Below are 20,334 nucleotides of genomic sequence, written 5' to 3'. Positions count from 1 at the left end.
TGTACAGCATTCTATTATGAATGTCGATATATAATTATTTTATTTTACATTATTGTACAAAAATGGATACTAATAACATGTTATAATCAACTTTTTATATACTTAATACATTATAAATATTTTCCATACCAATATAATTTCTACAACAAAATTTTTAATGACTGCATATTTTTCATAGTATTGCTGAACAAAAATTGCATATTATCTTTTTCACACATTTAAGCTTAGACGGTTTTCTCATTTTTTTCACTAATGAATCTTTGCTTTCATGAGTTTTTCAAGAAGTTTTTTCTTTTTTTTTTTGTACTTTAAGTTCTAGGGTATATGTGCACAACATGCAGGTTTGTTACATACGTACACATGTGCCATGTTGGTGTGCTGCACCCATTAATTCGTCATTTACATTAGGTATATCTCCTAATGCTATCCCTCCCCCCTACCCCCTCTCCACAATAGGACCCAGTGTGTGATGCTCCTCTTCCTGTGTCCAAGTGATCTCATTGTTCAATTCCCACCTATGAGTGAGAACATGCAGTATTTGGTTTTCTGTTCTTGAGATAGTTTGCTGAGAATGATGGTTTCCAGCTGCATCCATGTCCCTACAAAGGACATGAACTCACCCTTTTTTATGGCTGCATAGTATTCCATGGTGTATACGTGCCACATTTTCTTAATCCAGTCTGTCATTGATGGACATTTGGGTTGATTCCAAGTCTTTGCTATTGTGAATAGTGCCGCAATAAACATACGTGTGCATATGTCTTTATAGCAGCATAACTTATAATCCCAGGAGTTTTTAAAATCAAGAAGTAGACTAATTTTGTCAGTAAGAAAATTACAATCTTTGTCATTTGCCCAAAAGTTAGGCTTTAATGTCAAATCTGACTCTCTAAAGTAAAAGGACAAGGATTTACTGACCCTCACAGTATGGGGCACCTGGAAATAAGTAGTTTGAAGCTTTCAGGGATCTCCAGAGAATCCCTCCATGGGACAACAGCTCTACTGCACCCACCAATCTTAAGAGTGACCCCATAAACAAGTCTGTCATCCAACTCAACAAGCGTTAAGTTAGGGTCAATTCTATGTGGCAAACTAGAGAAATCAGGCAAAGTTATAATCTTCACTCCAAACACCTGTATCAGCTGAGAAGTTTTAATTCCTAGTATGAAAAGACTTTAGTCAACAAATAACAAAAGTGAGGTCACAAAGGATAAAGAGCTTTGCCAAAGCCACCACGGCTGTCAGTGGAAAAACCAAAGTATAGAATTCAAAGTTCTAAGTTTGGACCTGTGGCCAAGAAGTTTACATTAAAACCTCTAGGTACACTAGCAGTAGCATAAGGAGTCTGTATTTGAACATATATTTAAAGATCAACACTCAAACAATAGATGGAGGCTTCAGTTACCCCTGAAGCCATCTCTACTTTCTCTCCTGAATCCTCTGAGATTGGAACAAGGAGGTTAGGAGAATGGGCACTGGACAGGGTGGAGAGGGAGGGGCAGGGCTGAGGGTGGCTTAAGTGCCTGCTGGGGACAGGGAGATTCCTCCGGTTTTCAAAAGCTTCCTTTTCCATTGATTCTGCTGGCTCCTTGGTCCTTAAGTATCAGAGGCAGGTAGATGTCTGTATGCGAGTGAATAATCTTGACAATGTGCAATAAATTCTTGTGGATGTAGAAAGAAAGAAAAGTAGAAAAGGAGGAAGGGAGAGAGAGAAGGAGGAAAAAAGGGGAGAAAGGAAAAAAAGGAGGAAGGGAGGGAGGGAGGAAAGGAGGGACGGAAGAAGGAAGGGAGGGAGAGAGGAAAAAATTTTTACAAGTCTACAAAGAGTAAAAATTGCAGAAAAATAAAAGCTTGTCTCTGAAACAACAAAGGTTAGCTCATACAAACTTTTAGCTTCCTGCATTTGAGGAGACAAGCAGAAGTGAATGTTTTGATTTGTTTACAGGAAAGTGTAAGAAAGTATAAAGAGAAAATAAATATCGATCACTCTGAATTTAGATTAAAACAATCAATGGAAATCACAGGCTTGAATCTAATTATATATACATGTATTCTGTCTTGACATTGAAGTCAGAAACTTACCTTGCAAAAACAAAGTCTGTATAATTGGCATAATAGGATTCAATACATGCCCCAAATCCAAGAAAGAGCTATAGAGACGCATGTGATGAGGATGGTCACACAATAAAACCAACATTTTCATTTGTGTTAAGGAGTAAAAAATGGCCCTTTGTCTAAAATGAGAAAAAATGAGAAAACATGACTTTATTTCAAGTTAAATACATAATTGATCAACGGAACCCAAAGATTTAGGTGTAGAAATCAGATACACGTGACGCTAATTTCAAATACACTTACATTCAAATCAAGAGTCCGCATCATGAGATAAGTTGGATTACTGGAATTCACTTCTCAGACTGGCCATTTTACACAAGCACTCCATGGTAGTATTTGAGGGTTACCTGCGAAGCCTTCAGCTCAGAAACATCTCCTCTCCGTTCCATGAAACTGTAATCAATCTCTTCCTTCCTGAGAGCTAAGGGACTACTACTGTTATACCTGAATGCAGGGAATCTCAAAAAAGGCAATCTAAAAATTGTGATGGTTTACACATCATTAACTCCTTCCTGGAAACTAGTTGGTTCGACAGTTACCCTCACAAATGGGAAGATATCAGTAGTGCCTTTAGATGGGGCTTCACATCAAGCCAGGCCAAGTGCCTCACTCAGGAAGAGGCAAGATTTGGGTACATGGGGCCAAGCACATGGTGAGCACAGGCCTAGGCGAAGGGCTGGTGGGACACTAGGTAAAGGACGAAGGAACAAGCACTGCTGGATAGGCCACAGAATCAAGACATGGACGCCCTCAGCCTAAGATGGGAGGGAACAGAAAGGAAGGGGAGCACAAAGAAATATCTCATTCTGGCTGGGTGGTGGCTCATGTCTATAATCTCAGCACTTTGGGAGGCCAAGGCGGGTGGATCACTTGAGGTCAGGAGTGCAAGACCAGCCTGGCCAACAAGGTGAAAACTCCTACTAAAAATACAAAAATTAGCCGGGCCTGGTGGCAGATGCCTCCAATTTAAGCTACTCAGGAGGCTGAGGCAGAAGAATCGCTTGAACCTGGGAGGTGGAAAGATTGCAGTGCACTGAGATCACACCACTGCACTCCAGCCTGGCAAACAGAGACTCAAAAAACAAAAAAAAAAAAAAAAGAAGAGAGAGAGATAGAAACAAAGAAGTAAAGAAAAGAAAGAAAAGAGAAGAGAAGAGAAGAAAGGAAAAGAGAAGAGAAGAGAAGAAAAGAAAGGAAAAGAAAAGAAGAAAAGAAAAGAGGTCATGCTAAATTAGCCTGTTCACCACTGACATCCAAGTTTGCCTTGGAGGCCAAGAGAAGCATCCTCCTGAAGCCAACCCTCAGGGCTGACCTCAGACGCTGGCCCGACCAGCCAGATGAAAAGGATGTAGTGGAAAGACAGCCAGGGACTCTCCCAATCAAGGCAGATAGATTCAGTCCCAAACAGGAGACCCATGTCAACAACTGCTAATGATCCTGCTTTTCCTGTTCCTACACACACGCCTCCCCTTGGTATTTCTCTTCTGGGTTACTTCCCTTTTGCAACTCAGAGAAATTCTCATGCTCAGAAATTAGCAGCAATCACAAACTTTATAAAACATTTTAAAGAAAAGACATATGTTACGTGCTAAATCCCCAATTATGCATCAGTTTGTTTGTGACAACATTGCTGCTATTTTGCTTTAACAGTATAAGCACTGTGGAATGGGTATTGTACAGCATCCACGTGGCCATATAGGAACTCAGTGGGCATTTTGCATTGGTTATATATCTACACATACAATTTTTACAAGGCATATGACTTTATTGTAGATTGCCTTTTTTTAAAGAAAACTAAATTTGAGAATCTGTGTGGTATATCTGGGTAAAATTATACGATATTTTTAGTATTTTCCTTATGCTTTCTGGTTTCTGTAAGAAAAGATAAAATTCCAATCCAATTAAACAAGGTAAATCCTCCAGCCTTGGACGTTTGGAAGAAAGACAGCAGGATGGGTTGGTAGACACGAAACTCAGAATCCACCAACGAGTGTGTAACAACTCACCTGCCAAATCAACTAGCCCTTAAATTCTTTTTTAAATTTTTTATAATGTCCATGAGATCCTGATATTGACCTATGAAAGGTGCAAAAGCAGAAGCCTTCAGAAAAGAAACAGCTTGCTCAAAATCACATGACACAACTGGCTCACCTGTTTCGAGAGACACCTGTGGATAGACATGGAACCCACTCAGTGGCAGTGGAATCCGGTGGGGGGAGCACAGGCTGTGGAGTCAGAATGCTGCAGCTCAAATCCGGGCTCTGCTAGTTACTAATGAGGGACACTGGGCCACTGAGATGAACTTCTCTATGCCTCAACTAGTTCATCTGTGAAACGGGGCTACACCTGGCACTTAAACCGTTGGGTTGCCATGAGGATGAAATGGCTCTATGACAAGAAAAGTGCATAGATGACTGTTGAATGCATTAATCAACACGTTTTCTTTAGTGTCAGTTCTGTATGATTAAGACTTCTATTTCGATTTTTATTACTATGGTCATCATTATTATCAGTATTTTGTGAAGGCTTTGAGAACTTCAGTGAATGGAGCTGCAAGTCTCAATGCAAAGGAGGGCAGCTCCCGCTGGAGGATAAGGCGGCACACACAGTGCTGACACCTGATCCAGTAATTCCAGAGCCCAGTTCTCCCTTAGAAGCCAGCTTTCTGGACTGCAATAGCAAATCCACCAAATCCCATTTTCCATCCTACTCCCCCACCTCCCAGGTTACGTGTCTGTTCATGTCACTTACATTGCTCTTGTCACATTACTCTGCAGCTCAGAACTTCAACCTCCAAAAATGGTTTGCCTTCATGTAAATGACATGGTATAATTGAAAGTGCAGGCTCCTGTTCCTCACCAAGCCGAGCGTCTGAGTCAAAATCTCTGGGAGGAAGGTACAGGAGTTTGCTTGCCAGGGGATTCTGATACTCACACAAGTTTCAGAAGTACTTGTGATTTATTTATTTGGGCACTTGTCTTATTCCTTCTATTTGGTTATACCCACAATACCTATTTTTATTCCTTTTTCCACAATATCATGTACACAGTAGGTTTTCAATGACTATTAATTCAATAAATGTTTGCTAACAAGCTGAAGCCACCTAGGATTCCATCTTGCTAGATAGGAGGAGAAAGGTGTGACAAGCCAGGATTGCTGCAGCAAAATCACACACAGCGTCTGATACTCCAAACAGCTCCAACAAGAGTCCTAATGCACTGCCGTGGGTTGTACAGTTAAATAACTCTACTCCAGGAAAAAAAAAAAAAAAAAAAGTGGCTGCAATAGAGGAGAACACACAAAGACCCAGCTGCCCGAAACATGAATAGCCTAGCAAGGCACTCCCGTCAGCACCCACGGAGAATACAGATCAGTGGAAAATGGGAAATCTGAGATGAGCGAGGGTCTCAATGGTGCTCGCCACAACCCATTTCCAACTCCCCTTTCCTTTGCTTCCTCCTACCTCTTTCCCTCCCCAAACCCAAAGTTATAAGAGCTATTAGGAAAAAAGAGCAACTACTGTGTGAAGGCCGAGGGTCCCGTGAGCTGGCCCTGCAGCTGGGCCTGGGCTACATTGTGTTCATTGTTCCTGGGAGGCGTGAGCCCGAAAGAGCATTCCTTCTGCAGCTGGCATCTTGTGAGCTAAGTTACTTGCAAGAATCAGAGAGGAAACACTGGACTTTGTTCTTGAAGATGATCAGAAAAAACTGGGGAAGATCTAAAAGGATTTTAAACCAAAATTTCAAGGTTCAAATAGATAATTTTTTTTTAACAAAACTCAGAACACAAAAGTGACACTGTCCTTGAGAATTAAAGAATGCAAGGGAGAATTACGCCTTGCAGGTTTTCTTCCTTCAGATAGAACAATAATGCTGGAAAAGCCCTCAAGAGGTGTTGGCCCAGATTCCTGACTCCAGGGTTATGATTATCTACGCCTGGAATCGCCTCTTCAAGGTTTCTAGGGATGGAGAGTCCATAAATTTTTTATAGTCGAGTGGAATGTGTTTTTCTCCTTGAATGCAGAAGTTCTTCCTGGTGTCCAAATGAAATCATTGCCGATTTCCTTTGTCTAGCTAGCCACACATACCGAGGCCAGCACAAGCAACCCTTGCCCTCTTTGGCACGCTCTTCTGAATTCCTACTATTTTTTTTTTCAACGTCCTTTTAAAAGTAAAATAAATGAGCACAACCTAAGGCAGTACACAGAAAAAAAGTCCATGAGACATGAACCCTATAATCCTTTTCAGAAAAATGATGGTTTTTATTCTAGCAAATATTTTTCTCTCGCTTACAAACACACACACATTTATTTAATATCTAAATTAGATTGTCAGATTGCTAGGTATTTTTATTTTAAAACTGTGTGGTTTGTGCTCTTCCCATTTTAAATGTACTTTATAGGCTTTATCACACTTAATTCTCCTCCATATACTTGTCCCTACTGATTTCATCTTGCTTTGAGGCACCATCTTCCCTCATAGGAACAGAAATCAAAATAGCATTAATAAATCTTCTGAAGAATGTATAACGAATTTGATCTCAGATCACTTTCAAATTTAATGAGTACTTTTATAATTCCTTTCTATCATCAATTCACCAAAAGCATTAAATGCAATGGACCTAATGCCAGTTCTGTTGATTCACTCTCTCCTGTTAAGGCAGAGCCACTGACAATAGCTCTTGGGAAGCTGGAAAGTCACCTTATCAGAATCACCATTTAAAATCACTTTAAAATGAGTCACATAGCTCACTTCCCTTATCCCACCGATGATTCCACCCCCCATCGTAATTAGAATGAAACCTAAACTCACCATGACTTCAAGACTCTTTCCCCACCCAGCGGTACCACTCATCATGACTTTCTCAATTTCTCAGGTATACTGGCCCATTCCCTGCTGTTCCCAAACATACCAACACCACCCACCTCATAGAATTAGTATGCCCTATTCTTTTGCCTGAAAGATTCTCCTGCAAGTTCTTCACAAATTGGATCTCTCGCTAATCATGCTTGTTTACCTAGATTTTCTCCTCCCATGCCCCCCAGCTAGCAGTTAAATCCCACAAAGATGCTGGTGGGTTTTGCCCACACTGTGACTCTGTGCCGGTCAGACAGTGAGCACCCAATGAATATGTGTGGAATGAATGAATGTGGGTGAGGTTTTGTGCATACCACCATCACCCAAGATTGCTGTAGACGCCAACCTGACCACAGCTATGCGAGAACTGATTCCTTAATACTAAGTAATAAGGAAAAGGAGTGTATCTCGAAAGCAATAAGGAAAGCAACAAGGAAAGGAGTGTATCTACAAAGTTATGAAAGAAATCCATATATAAATGCATTTTCCTTGTCCCTTAGTTTATTTCCACTACTCAAAACAAATTTCTGATGATAAAACATATTCTTTGTGATCTCTAAATTGATTACGATATTCATCAACTCAAGCAAAAGAGAATATTATGTGAGAAAAAATCCAAAGCTTACCAAAATTATATTCTAGTTTTGTTTCCATGTTGGCATTAAAGTTTGCATAAATGAAAAATGCTTTTTCTGGATTCTGGGCCATGAATATTAGTATAAATTTTGAGAACTGAAGCAAAGCAAAAATGCAAAATTATCCCTAAAGGATTTGGAGAGTATAACTGTTAGAAAACTTGATTTTGTGTGTGTGTGTGTTTTTTTTTTTGCCATTCTTTAAGATATGTTTTATTCAGATTGAAAGAACAAAGGGAAGAATTATCATTAAGAACCAAACTTTTCTTGTGAACTCCAAAGTTCCACAGAGCTACAGAAATCACAAAGAGAATACAATTTTATTCACATATACTAAAACCCAGGTCTTTAACGGGTTCCAAAAGTGGTAGTGTTATGTCATTAAGAAAAATAAAACAGGATATGAATTCAGTCTACCTTCATTCGTGAGTTTATTTTGTTGGTCATTTTATGTTTTCATTCTTAAAAATGATTACCATTGTGAAACACAAATCTCAAGCCCACACATCCTTGAGGCTCTCTCACCAAGAGAACCCCTGCTGACCACGTGCCCCATACCTTGCAGCCACTGTGAGTCCTTGTCTTCATCAGCGGTGTGGTTGTGCATAGCTCAATGGCCTCTGGTTCATGGAAGATGACCGCTGGGAGAGGTTCCTTTTTCAGTGTTAGGACATTCAATTTAGACTTCAGCATGGTCTGAAAGTGCTGAAAAGAAGAAAAATAAGCCATATGTAGTTTAATCACTTAGACTTATATGTCCTGCAATTGTACATTAAACCCAATAGCAACTTGTTTGTTTTACTGACTCTGTTCTATTACAGGAAGTGAAGAGATACTTAGTAAAACAGAGGAGGGGGAACTGTATCTTCTCAGGACCTCAGGACGTCACTCAAATGAAACTGTGGAGACAGTCAATCCCTAAGCAGAGTCCACAGAAACTTGACTTAGTGGTAAAGTCACCTCACCCAGGACATTATGTTCTGAGAAACTCTTCCATGGTACTGTATACAGATGAAATTGTGGCAATAGAATCTGTGTAGATTCAGATACACAAGATGTTTGGAAGAGGATGTTACAGGGGTTAATTTGGGAAAAGTCAAGACATTGTAGAAGGAGAACAGATGAGAAAGTACACAAGACTTCTGTTCTCTGCCTTCCCAAGCTCATTCATGCTGTAGAATCTTAGGAAATTCACTACTTTATGCTAGACCATTTTTATGTGCTGCCTCAGGCCAGGACCCTAGGTAAATATTCATTTCATATGCAACTTCTGTTGGCTCTTGTTGTGAAAGACGCTCAGAAGCCAACCGGATTCAATTACTGCTATCCATACCACCCAGTCTAAGACCACCTTTTCTTGGTCTATGATAATGACATCCAAACTGTTCCCATCATTTCCCACTTTGTCCCTACACAGAGATTTGCCCCACGGTCACCAGAGAGATCCATCTAAAGTCTAACTGTGCCATGCCACCTCTGCTCAAACCCTCCTATGTCTTCCCATCTCCTCATGGAAAAATTCCAAGTTCTTACCTTGGCCTTTGAGACCACACATGATTCAGGGACCTACTGCCTCTCTGATTTCATCCCCCAACCCCATCTTCTCAAGTAGGGGTCCAGGCACAGTGTCCTTCTTACTATTCTGAGAATAAGCCAAAGACACCTGTGCCTTAGGACCCCTGATCGTGTTGCTCCTGTCCTAGGTATCTACAACTCTTGCTTCCTCGCCTCCTTGAGGTCTCTGATCAAATGTCACCTCACGAGACAGCCCTTCCTCATCAAAATATAAAGCAGCCAGCATACATATACACACACAAACACAGGCACATGCCTGGCTCCACGTGCTTGCAGCCTGTGCTTAGTAAGACCTCACACTCAGAAGGGCTCCATGCTTGGTTGAATGTCTTTGGCTTAATGTCTCCATCTTGAAAGTGGGAGGCCAAGGAAAGGAGATGACGTGAGGTCAGGAGTTCAAGACTAGTCTGGCCAACCTGGGGAAACCCCATCTCTACTAAAAATACAAAAAGTAGCTGGGTGTGATGGTGAGCACCTGTAATCCCAGTGACCGGGGAAGCTACAGAAGGAGAATCACTTGAACCTGAGAGGTGGAGGCTGCAGTAAGCCGAGACTGCACCACTGCACTCCAGCCTGGGTGATAAGAGCAAGACTCCATCTCAAAAAAAAAAAAGAAAAGAAAAGAAAAGAAAAAAATAGGAAGTCTTAATAATTTTAGTTTGAACTTCTGTTCTGTAAGGGAAGTCTGATAGGACAGTGGAGCACAGATGTGAGTGGATAAGAAACATACAGTGTGTGCATCACCCATCCTTACCACCCACCTTCACAGAGCATTAGTCATGCCCCACAAAGACAGAATTCTGTTGAACTCATGACATGTAGGAATTTAGCAAGAGTCAAAGTGAGTACAAGGTAAGTATTTAAGCCTATGACTTAAATAAGAAGGGGCATGCACAGCCCCAAGAGGCCATGCCTTGGAACTAGAACTTGCTTGAAGTTTAGAAAGAAATTAGCCTTGTTCTAAGAAACAGGAATGATCATGGAATCCTATCACATCCTTTCCCGCTTGTATTATTTCCCTCTATAAAGGCAACCACCTACGCTGAAATGATGACACAGAAGGAAAGGGAAAGGTGGGGCAGACACAATTCCTTTTCCTTTCAGTCCTTCCTTACTAATCCGTAAGATGAAGGCAAAGTGGTGAGAGAAAGACCACAGTGCAATCAAAATAGAACTCAGGATTAAGAAACTCAATCAAAACCACTCAACTACATGGAAACTGAACAACCTGCTCCTGAACGACTACTGGGTACGTAACAAAATGAAGGCAGAAATAAAGATGTTCTTTGAAACCAATGAGAACAAAGATACAACATACCAGAATCTCTGCGACACATTTAAAGCAGTGTGTAGAGGGAAATTTATAGCACTAAATGCCCACAAGAGAAAGCAGAAAAGATCTAAAATTGACACCCTAACATCACAATTTAAAGAACTAGAGAAGCAAGAGCAAACACATTCAAAAGCTAGCAGAAGGCAAGAAATAACTAAGATCACAGCAGAACTGAAGGAGATGGAGACATAAAAAACCCTCCAAAAGATCAATGAATCCAGGAGCTAGTTTTTTTAAAAGATCAACAAAATTGATAGACCACTAGCAAGACTAATAAAGAAGAAAAGAGAGAAGAATCAAATAGATGCAATAAAAAATGATAAAGGGGATATTACCACTGACCCCACAGAAATATAAAGTACCATCAGAGAATACTATAAACAACTCTACGCAAATAAACTAGAAAATCTAGAAGAAATGGATAATTTCCTGTACACTTACACTCTCCCAAGACTAAACCAGGAAGAAGTTGAATCCCTCAATAGACTAATAGCAGGCTCTGAAAATGAGGCAATAATTAATAGCCTACCAGTGAAAAAAAGTCCAGGACCAGATGGATTCACAGCCAAATTCTACCAGAAGCACAAGGAGGAGTTGGTACCATTCCTTCTGAAACTATTCCAATCAATAGAAAGGGAGGACCCTCCCTAACTCATTTTATGAGGCCAACACCATCCTGATACCAAAGCCTGACAGATACAACAAAAAGAGAGAATTTTAGACCAATATCCTTGATGAACATCGATGCAAAAATCCTCAATAAAATACTGGCAAACCGAATCCAGCAGCACATCAAAAAGCTTATCCACCACGATCAAGTGGGCTTCATCCCCAGGATGCAAGGCTGGTTCAACATATGTAAATCAATAAACGTAATCCAGCATATAAACAGAACCAAAGACAAAAACCACATGATTATCTCAATAGATGCAGAAAAGGTCTTTGACAAAATTCAACAGCCCTTCATGCTAAAAACTCTCAATAAATTCGGTATTGATGGAATGTACCTCAAAACAATAAGAGCTATTTATGACAAACCCACAGCCAATATCATATTGAATGAGCAAAAACTGGAAGCATTCCCTTTGAAAACTGGCACAAGACAGGGATGCCCTCTCTCACCACTCCTATTCAACATAGTGTGGAAGTTCTGGCTAGGGCAATCAGGCAAGAGAAAGAAATCAAGGGTATTCAGTTAGGAAAAGAAGAAGTCAAATTGTCCCTGTTTGCAGATGACATAATTGTATATTTAGAAAACCCCATTGTCTCAGCCCAAAATCTCCTTCAGCTGATAAGCAACTTCAGCAAAGTCTCAGGATACAAAATCAATGTGCAAAAATCACAAGCATTCTTATACACCAGTAACAGACAAACAGAGAGCCAAATCACGAATGAACTCCCATTCACAATAGCTTCAAAGAGAATAAAATACCTAGGAATCCAACTTACAAGGGATGTCAAGGACCTCTTCAAGGAGAACTACAAACCACTGCTCAGTGAAATCAAAGAGGACACAAACAAATGGAAGAACATACCATGCTCATGGATAGGAAGAATCAATATTGTGAAAACGGCCATACTGCCCAAGGTAATTTATAGATTCAATGCCATCCCCATTAAGCTACCAATGACTTTCTTCACAGAATTGGAAAAATTGCTTTCAAGTTCATATGGAACCAAAAAAGACCCCGCGTTGCCAAGACAATCCTCAGCCAAAAGAACAAAGCTGGAGGCATCACGCTACCTGACTCCAAACTATACTACAAGGTTACAGTAACCAAAACAGCAAGGTACTGGCACCAAAACAGAGATACAGACCAATGGAACCGAACAGAGCCCTCAGAAATAATACCACACATCTACAGCCATCTGATCTTTGACAAACCTGACAAAAACAAGAAATGGGGAAAGGATTCCCTATTTAATAAATGGTGTTGGGAAAATTGGCTAGCCATAAGTAGAAAGCTGAAACTGGATCCTTTCCTTACTCCTTATACGAAAATTAATTCAAGATGGATTAGAAACCTAAATGTTAGACCTAAAACCATAAAAACCCTAGAAGAAAACCTAGGTAATACCATTAAGGACATAGGCATGGGCAAGGACTTCATGTCTAAAACACCAAAAGCAACAGCAACAAAAGCAAAAATTGACAAATGGGATCTAATTCAACTAAAGAGCTTCTGCACAGCAAAAGAAACTACCATCAGAGTGAACAGGCAACTTACAGAATGGAAGAAAATTTTGGCAATCCACTCATCTGACAAAGGGCTAATATCCAGAACCTATAAAGAACTCAATCAAATTTACAAGAAAATAACAAACAAACCCATCAAAAAGTGGGCAAAGGATATGAACAGACACTTCTCAAAAGAAGACATTCATACAGCCAACAGACACATGAAAAAACGCTCATCATCACTCGCCATCAAAGAAATGCAAATCAAAACCACAATGAGATACCATCTCACACCAGTTAAAATGGCAATCATTAAAAAATCAGGAAACAACAGGTGCTGGAGAGGATGTGGAGAAATAGGAACACTTTTACACTGTTGGTTGACTGTAAACTAGTTCAACCATTGTGGAAAACAGTGTGGTGATTCCTCAAGGATCTAGAACTACCATTTGACCCAGCCATCCCATTACTGGGGATGTACCCAAAGGATTATAAGTCATGCTGCTATAAAGACACATGCACACATATGTTTATTGCAGCACTATTCACAATAGCAAAGACTTGGAATCAACCCAAATGTCCATCAGTGACAGACTGGATTAAGAAAATGTGGCACATATACACCATGGAATACTATGCAGCCATAAAAAAGGATGAGTTCGTGTCCTTTGTAGGGACATGGATGCAGCTGGAAACCATCATTCTCAGCAAACTATCGCAAGAACAGAAAACCAAATACCGCAAGTTCTCACTCATAGGTAGGAATTGAACAATTAGATCACTTGGACACAGGAAGGTGATCATCACACACCAGGTCGTATTGTGGGGAGAGGGAAGGGGGGAGGGATAGCATTAGGAGATATACCTAATGTAAATGACGAATTAATGGGTGCAGCACACCAACATGGCACATGTATACATATGTAACAAACCTGCACGTTGTACACATGTACCCTAGAACTTAAAGTATAATAAGAAGAAGAAGAAAAAGAAAGCATACGTATCAAGAAGTGAGATAAAAACAGGTAAGTTAGTTTTCTGCAGTGTTTTCACTCTTCCAATAAAAACAAAATACGGCATGAACTAGAAAATGCAAAGTGGATAATTTATCTGTTCCCATCCTTACATTTGCATTTAAAGTAGGCACTGCACAATATAAATTTCATGCTCAGAATCTAAATGTTTAATTTTTCTTTACTTAGAACAGCATTAAATAGCAAATAATCATTTTAAAAACACCAGGACTATTCCAGACAAAGATTCATTTTTAAAAAGCTTTATGTTTTGGTACCTTCCGTGGTACGTTTCTTCTGCTTTTTGAAAAAGAAACGCTGAATTTTCATTTACACTGGTCCCTACGAGTTGTGTAGCCAGTTTCCACACATATATACTCATCTCTGCCTACTCTTTGTCCGTGCTTTATTATTCCTATAATTTATCCCTATTTATCACCACTATAAGATTAGGTACTTGTTTTGTTTACTTTATTGTCTTCCAGTAGAATATAAAAGCACCATAGGAAACTATTTTATTCAAGGACGTATCACAAGGGCCTAAAACAGTTCCTGGCACATTTCAGAAGTCTAATGAATATTTGTGGAAGGTAATGAAGGTAATGTAATTTTTAAAAAAACTACAAATATAAAAAAAATTGAAATCAGGATTCATAGACTAGATCAGCTCACTACTTAGTCCAAGTTGACCTTAAGGACCTGGTATGGTTTCTGAAACAAACCCAAGCCTGAAAGAAGTGGATAAAAATACACGTACACAAGTAGCTTTGCCTCAGTAAAAATCACCAAAAACAGTTCTTTAAAAACTGGAGATCATTATGTTACATGAAATTAGCCAAGCACAGAAAGACAAACATTGCATGTTCTCATTTATTTGTGGGATCTAAAAATAAAAACAATTGAACTCATGAACATAGAGAGTAGAAAAATGGTTACCAGAGGCTGTGAAGGGTAGTGGGGGGCTGTAGGGGAAGGTGGGGATGGTTCATGGGTACAAAAAAACATAGTTAGAAAGGATGAATAAGACCTACTATTTAACAGCACAGCAGGATGACTATAGGCAATAATAACTTCATTGTACATTTTAAAATTAGTTAAAACAGTGTAATTGGATTGTCTGTAACAAAGGCTAAATGCTTGAAGGCATGGATACCCCATTCTCCATGATGTTATTACTGTGCATCACATGCCTGAATCACAACAGCTCATCTCATATAAGAGCAGTAGAAATTTTGGAATTTGTGGCAGGACAAAGTGTCTTTTTCACAAGTCCACTAGGATTCCATCTGGCCTCTCTGGTGGTCCATTTAAAGCATTGACTTGGCTAGGCTACCATGCCCAGTTATTCAAACACCAATTTATGTATGTGTTGCTGTAAAGGTATTTTGTAGATGTGATTAAAGTCCATAATCAGTTGATTTGAAGTAAGGGAGAGTACCCGAGATAATTAGGGTAAATCTGATTCAATCGGTTCAAAGACCTTAAGAGGCAGCCCAGACTTCTCTGAAGAAGAAGATATTCCTCCTGTGGATGCCAGTTTCAACCCACGGTTCCAGACCACCCTTTCTGACAGTCTCCCTTGCAGTTTTGGACTTTTCTTGCCAGCCCCCACAACCGCATATGCCAATTCCTTGAATAAACCTCTAAATATAGATGTCCTACTAGTGCTGTCTCTCTGGCTGAACCCCAATTGTTACAGCCACCTTGTAGAATAAAAAGTTGCCAGCTCTGAGGGCAACTTTTTTTTTAATGGAAAAGACACTTACCCTTAAGTTTTCCAGAGTGTTTGATTTGCATTAAAAAAAAAGAAAAGTAAGGGCAAGTCTTCGTATTAATCTGGAAGTTTCTGTCCTTGCTCCTAACTGATTCCAGCCCAATGCCGAGTGTAGGGTTTGGAGTCGCCAAGAGGGGACAGTGGTCTGGAAAGAGCCACATAGATCACTGAGAGTGAGATCTGAAGGTGGCTTGCCAAGTTGGTTGGGAAAGACATTGGGACCAACAGAGGAGGAAGATAAAGGAAGAGGGAAGCTCCAAAGGTGAGGTTTGAGTAAATGGGGGTATCTCCCCTGTCTGCCATTTTCCTCAAGCTCTACAAGACATTCATAAAAGCACAGATCATCAGTCCAACTTCTGCCACACAGCAATTTTCTGAAGAGGGCACTAGAAGTGGCCCTGCTTTCAGGAGTGTGAGACAACCACACTGCCTGGAAGTTCCGAGATGGTCTTCCCATCCCTGTTGTAAACCAAATACTGCAACCATTGATTCAGTCACTAAGCAAACAGAGACTGAAAGGTGTGGGCCAGCACACATGCCCCTGTGATTGATTGGCTGGAGAGCCAAGTGAAATAAATATACAGATAAACAGAAAAAAAAAAAAAAAAAGCTAAATTGGAGAAGGAAGAGAACAGAGTTCAAATTCCAACTTCAACACAACGTTGTGCAACCTCAGCTACCTAACTCTTCTGAGCTTGTCTTCTCCAGCCAGGCAGGCATGTGCCACACATTTGCCTGCTGATTCGTTCCACCTTCCCTGAACACCTGTATGCAGCCAAACACTGTGGTGGCCACAGCTGGAACAGAAATAAAACATTAGTCTCTGCTCAAAAAGGTTTCTCACAGTTGATGGAGACTGTTAAGTCAAATGACAACTGCAAATCTGTATGAGAAGCTCTTTAGCAAAGCTAAAGACAAAGAAAATATTTGAGGTGAAATAGAGAAAATGATTCCTTTAAAAGGAATACCTTTAATGACTTCGTCTTCTTTGCCCACTCTCAAAAGATGGAGGTTAAAGAGGGAAATAAAATGTGGATTGCCTGATGAATTATTGAATCTATAAGAATACATCTTCCTATGGCCAAATTAACATTTTATGTAACTCTGAGTGGCTCTGGTACATTTTCGGTGGTTAAAAGTGTGAAAGTCATAGCTGTTCTGCTTTGGAACACTCTTCTGTCCCCTTCCTTGGGAAAGCTTCTCCACGACTGCATGCTGCCTTGTTGAATGAGGCTGTCAGTCACAGTTCCTTGCCCCCAACACTGAATAATGTCCTTGCCCCTTTTACACAAAGAATATGCAACATGACACAAGCTGACCATGCGAGTGCCTCATGCCCCTGCCCAAAAGCATTGGTTCAGAGGAAATTCAAGACTGGCTGAACAGAATGTCCTGGAGATGGGCATGCAGGGTTGTGGACTGGAGTGATGTGAGCCCAGAGCTGCTGCTGGCCTCCTTCCCAATTGAAGTCAGCCTGAGAGTGAGACCACACCGAGACAAGGAAAGATAGACATAAACAGAGAAACTTCCTGAGAAATGGAAAGACAGCCTTCACATCATTGAAGCCCTGGATCCAGCTGGGTGTAACTCAGATCCAGCCAGGGACTCACCTAGAATCTGAACCAATGCATACCATTTTATGTTTAAACAAGCTTGCATTGGGTGTCTGATCCTTGCAACTAAGAGAATCTTGCCATACAAATACATGGTAATGAAAAATCTCCTGTGAAAATAAAAAGAAGCCATTAACAAAAATTTTAAAAAGACGTCATCAATTTTAAAACTGCAGACACGCATGGTAACATTATCTCTTTTTTTAAAAAGTGAATCTTGTACTTATTTGAATCGACTAAACCTTAATGATAAAGTACCAACTAATAATCTGAAGTAGGTATTACAGTCCCCAGGTTATCTATATCTAAGACAAAGTCCTCTGAGGTACTGCCAAATGAAATGAGTTCCAACTCTCAAGAAACAGCCAAACAGTGTACCCGCAGTGGCATCCCACTTAGGCGGCACGTGCTCTTACTGGATAACAGAGTCCTATATGCCATACCCAGTTCCGTGGCCTTGTACTTCCTGGTCCTGTTTTCTCATCTGTCAAGTTTAAAATGCTATATTAGCCATGTCAAAAACAACATCACTTGTACTTTGCATGGACAGGCAAGTGCGATACAGACAATGCACCTAAAAATAGCATAAAGAAATAGCATTATAAAAAGGTAACAGAAGAAGAATCTAATAGAGGAGCTTGGAAAAGCTACTGCTCCCAAACCAAAGGTGCACAGAGTTCCATAAAGAAAATGTGTTATTCATTTTTAAAGAACAGAAGTGAATAGTGTTGTAGAAAACTAGGGCGCTGCCCTGGACAAATTAAACAAAGCTTGGCTTTCTGCATTGGGTGTTTTATGTGTGATCCCAAAATAGAGCCTCTAAATCAAGCCCCATTATGCAGATGGGGTAATCGCCATGCCCTGTATAATTTTACAGTTGGCACTGCTTCCTACCCCTATTCAGACATTAATCTCTGACAGTTTAGCAAGTGGCAATTTACATATTTTACCAATTCAAATTGGTTGTATTTCACCTTTGTATTGATTTTGTATCTAAAATATAAAGCATCTTTGGAAGGCAAACCCTGCTTAATGTTTTTATAAGATAACTGGAAGACTATTCATACTTAAAAGAGAGGGAAGGCATTAAGATTTTAATCTTCCGTTCATCCTCACATGTTGAAGACAGACTATAACGGTCAGCTTTAACTTGCAAATTACTGACTTAGTAATGCCCTAATCAAGCTTCAAAAATATGGCAAATGTTCATCTTAATAGAACCACAAGGAACAATTGGGTGAATCAGACTAATGGAAAACTTCAGTCCAAATAAATGTTAATTTGTACAAGTGCACAGAAAACACTAGGGCTTTGACATTCTATTTATAATAATGCTTCATTTTATTACTTTGGGGATTCCTAAGGATTAACGGAACTCACTGTGGTTTTCTTAACGTTCTATACCACTTATTTTAAATAAAGTATATTCAGGCCCCAACTATGAGAAAAGAAATCATAGCAACCCTTTTTTCTGACCTTTAATAAGACATCTTGCTTATTATTCTTCTTAATGAAAATTCTTAGATTTCTGCTTTTAAGTATTTATTCTACTATTTTTCACAGAAATAAATGACATAAAAGCAAAAGAAAATTCTGTTCAATAAACAATTTTATATTTAACAACTAATTTGTATATAATTAAAAGTAATTATATGAAAGAAGAAAAATTTCACTTAAAATGAACTTTTTTTTAAACTTTTTAAAAACTGTTTTTCTCTTACATATGAGTTCAACTTATAACCTATAAATATTTTTAATGCTAAGAGTTTGTCTACTTTTTCCTTTGATCCTTTTTTAATGCAAAACATGTTGAATAATCTCCAAAATCTAGCAGGCATATACAAAATTAAACCTTTTTCTGCAAGAATTAACCTTCTTATGAAGTTTATGTCAATCTGGTATTTCAAGAAAAGAAAAACCTACACCAGTTTGGCATTTATCTTCTTGTTACAATTCAGCCTAGTCACTGTCTTATTCAGAATAGTTTCAGTTTAATTTTAAAGGCCTACATCCCAAACGCTCATAAATTTAAAAGGCTCTCTATATCTATTAAAGAAATGGCTATTATTAAGCTAACTGAAAATACTCACGCTCACACAGCCATATTTATTCATGCAGCTTTGATCATGGAAGCATTTTTTTTTTTAACATCACAGATTCTCTCAAGTGATTATGTGGGAGAGGCACCAAAATAACTCCATGCCCAGGGAGTATGCAAAAGCCCCCAAGGCTTGTGAAGGGCTCACTTACTCAGTGGGGAGAGAGAGAGGAGGAGAAATGGTGTGTGCACGCGCGCGCGTGTGTGTGTACTCACTAATTCACTGATTTTCTTTGTCACTGACTTGAAATACACACACACACACACACACGTGTTATGTTCCTAGTTAAGTAATTTCTGTCATCTTCTAAACCATTTTTCTATATGTAAACAGTTATTTTTCCAACTGTGAACAGTTCAACAATTCATTGTTAAACATGGGTTACAAGCTGCCTCTAGGTAAGTTTTATTTAATTCACAGACTGCTTTGTTGTTAACATTTGAAGTGGTATTCAAAAATGGAAATATATACATAGTTGAAATCTATATTTCCATGTCTTTTGAAAAATCAGAGGTTCTGCAAAAGGAATATTCCCTCCTAGTAACAATTAGCTCAAGCTGACTGCTGCAACTGCCTTATTGATCTAGGGGCTTTCCTCTGCATTTGACTATGGTCTCTGCCTGCCCTCCTGCCAACTTTCTCGTTTATACTAAACACCATTTGCTATTTTTATAGTCATTATATGCCTTACCAAATTCACTCCTATACATTACTTGCTTGACCCTTTTAGGCATTTGAATTTGCAACCCCTGATGTAAAATGCCAAACGCTGGGAGTACAGTAGAAAAATCTCACCTACTCATGAAAAAAAAAAAAAAAAAATTCAAGTATAGCTGAATTGACTCTTACCTATATTTAAATTATGAAAATTGAACTAACAGGGTGTGAGTCAGTGAATGATAGAGAGAATAATACTATACACAGATCAACATGCCTGTCTGTCATTGCACTCAATGAGTATGGGACATGATCAAGTACTTAGAAATCTGCTCTTCTCTGAGTTATTCCCACATGCCCCTGGTGGTATGAGTATCTTGTTGCACTGAATACAATTAAAATGCTAACAATCAATATTGTTTACTTCCACTTTTAATCAGGATGAATTAACATGAACACGGATGACCCTCCTACTTAAAACAACC

The 20,334-nt window shown here is 39.4% G+C and overlaps 1 protein-coding gene across 4 annotated transcripts in view; it reads right to left on the bottom strand.

Annotated features, from left to right (window-relative positions):
• Window positions 1-20,334, bottom strand: part of PID1 (phosphotyrosine interaction domain containing 1) — a 265,177-nt gene that overhangs the window by 136,979 nt on the left and 107,864 nt on the right. For all 4 annotated transcript variants that reach the window (XM_033229960.1, XM_033229961.1, XM_033229964.1 and 1 more), the window contains one exon: window positions 8,165-8,311. In XM_033229960.1, coding sequence (XP_033085851.1) covers window positions 8,165-8,311 — 147 coding nt within the window. The remainder of the gene's footprint in view (window positions 1-8,164; window positions 8,312-20,334) is intronic.

The sequence above is a fragment of the Trachypithecus francoisi genome, unplaced genomic scaffold, assembly GCF_009764315.1.
Source record: "Trachypithecus francoisi isolate TF-2019V2 unplaced genomic scaffold, Tfra_2.0 Lachesis_group13, whole genome shotgun sequence".
Classification (NCBI taxonomy): domain Eukaryota; kingdom Metazoa; phylum Chordata; class Mammalia; order Primates; family Cercopithecidae; genus Trachypithecus; species Trachypithecus francoisi.
Note: the sequence above shows the minus strand (reverse complement) of the source record. Positions and strands in the feature narration are given on the sequence as shown.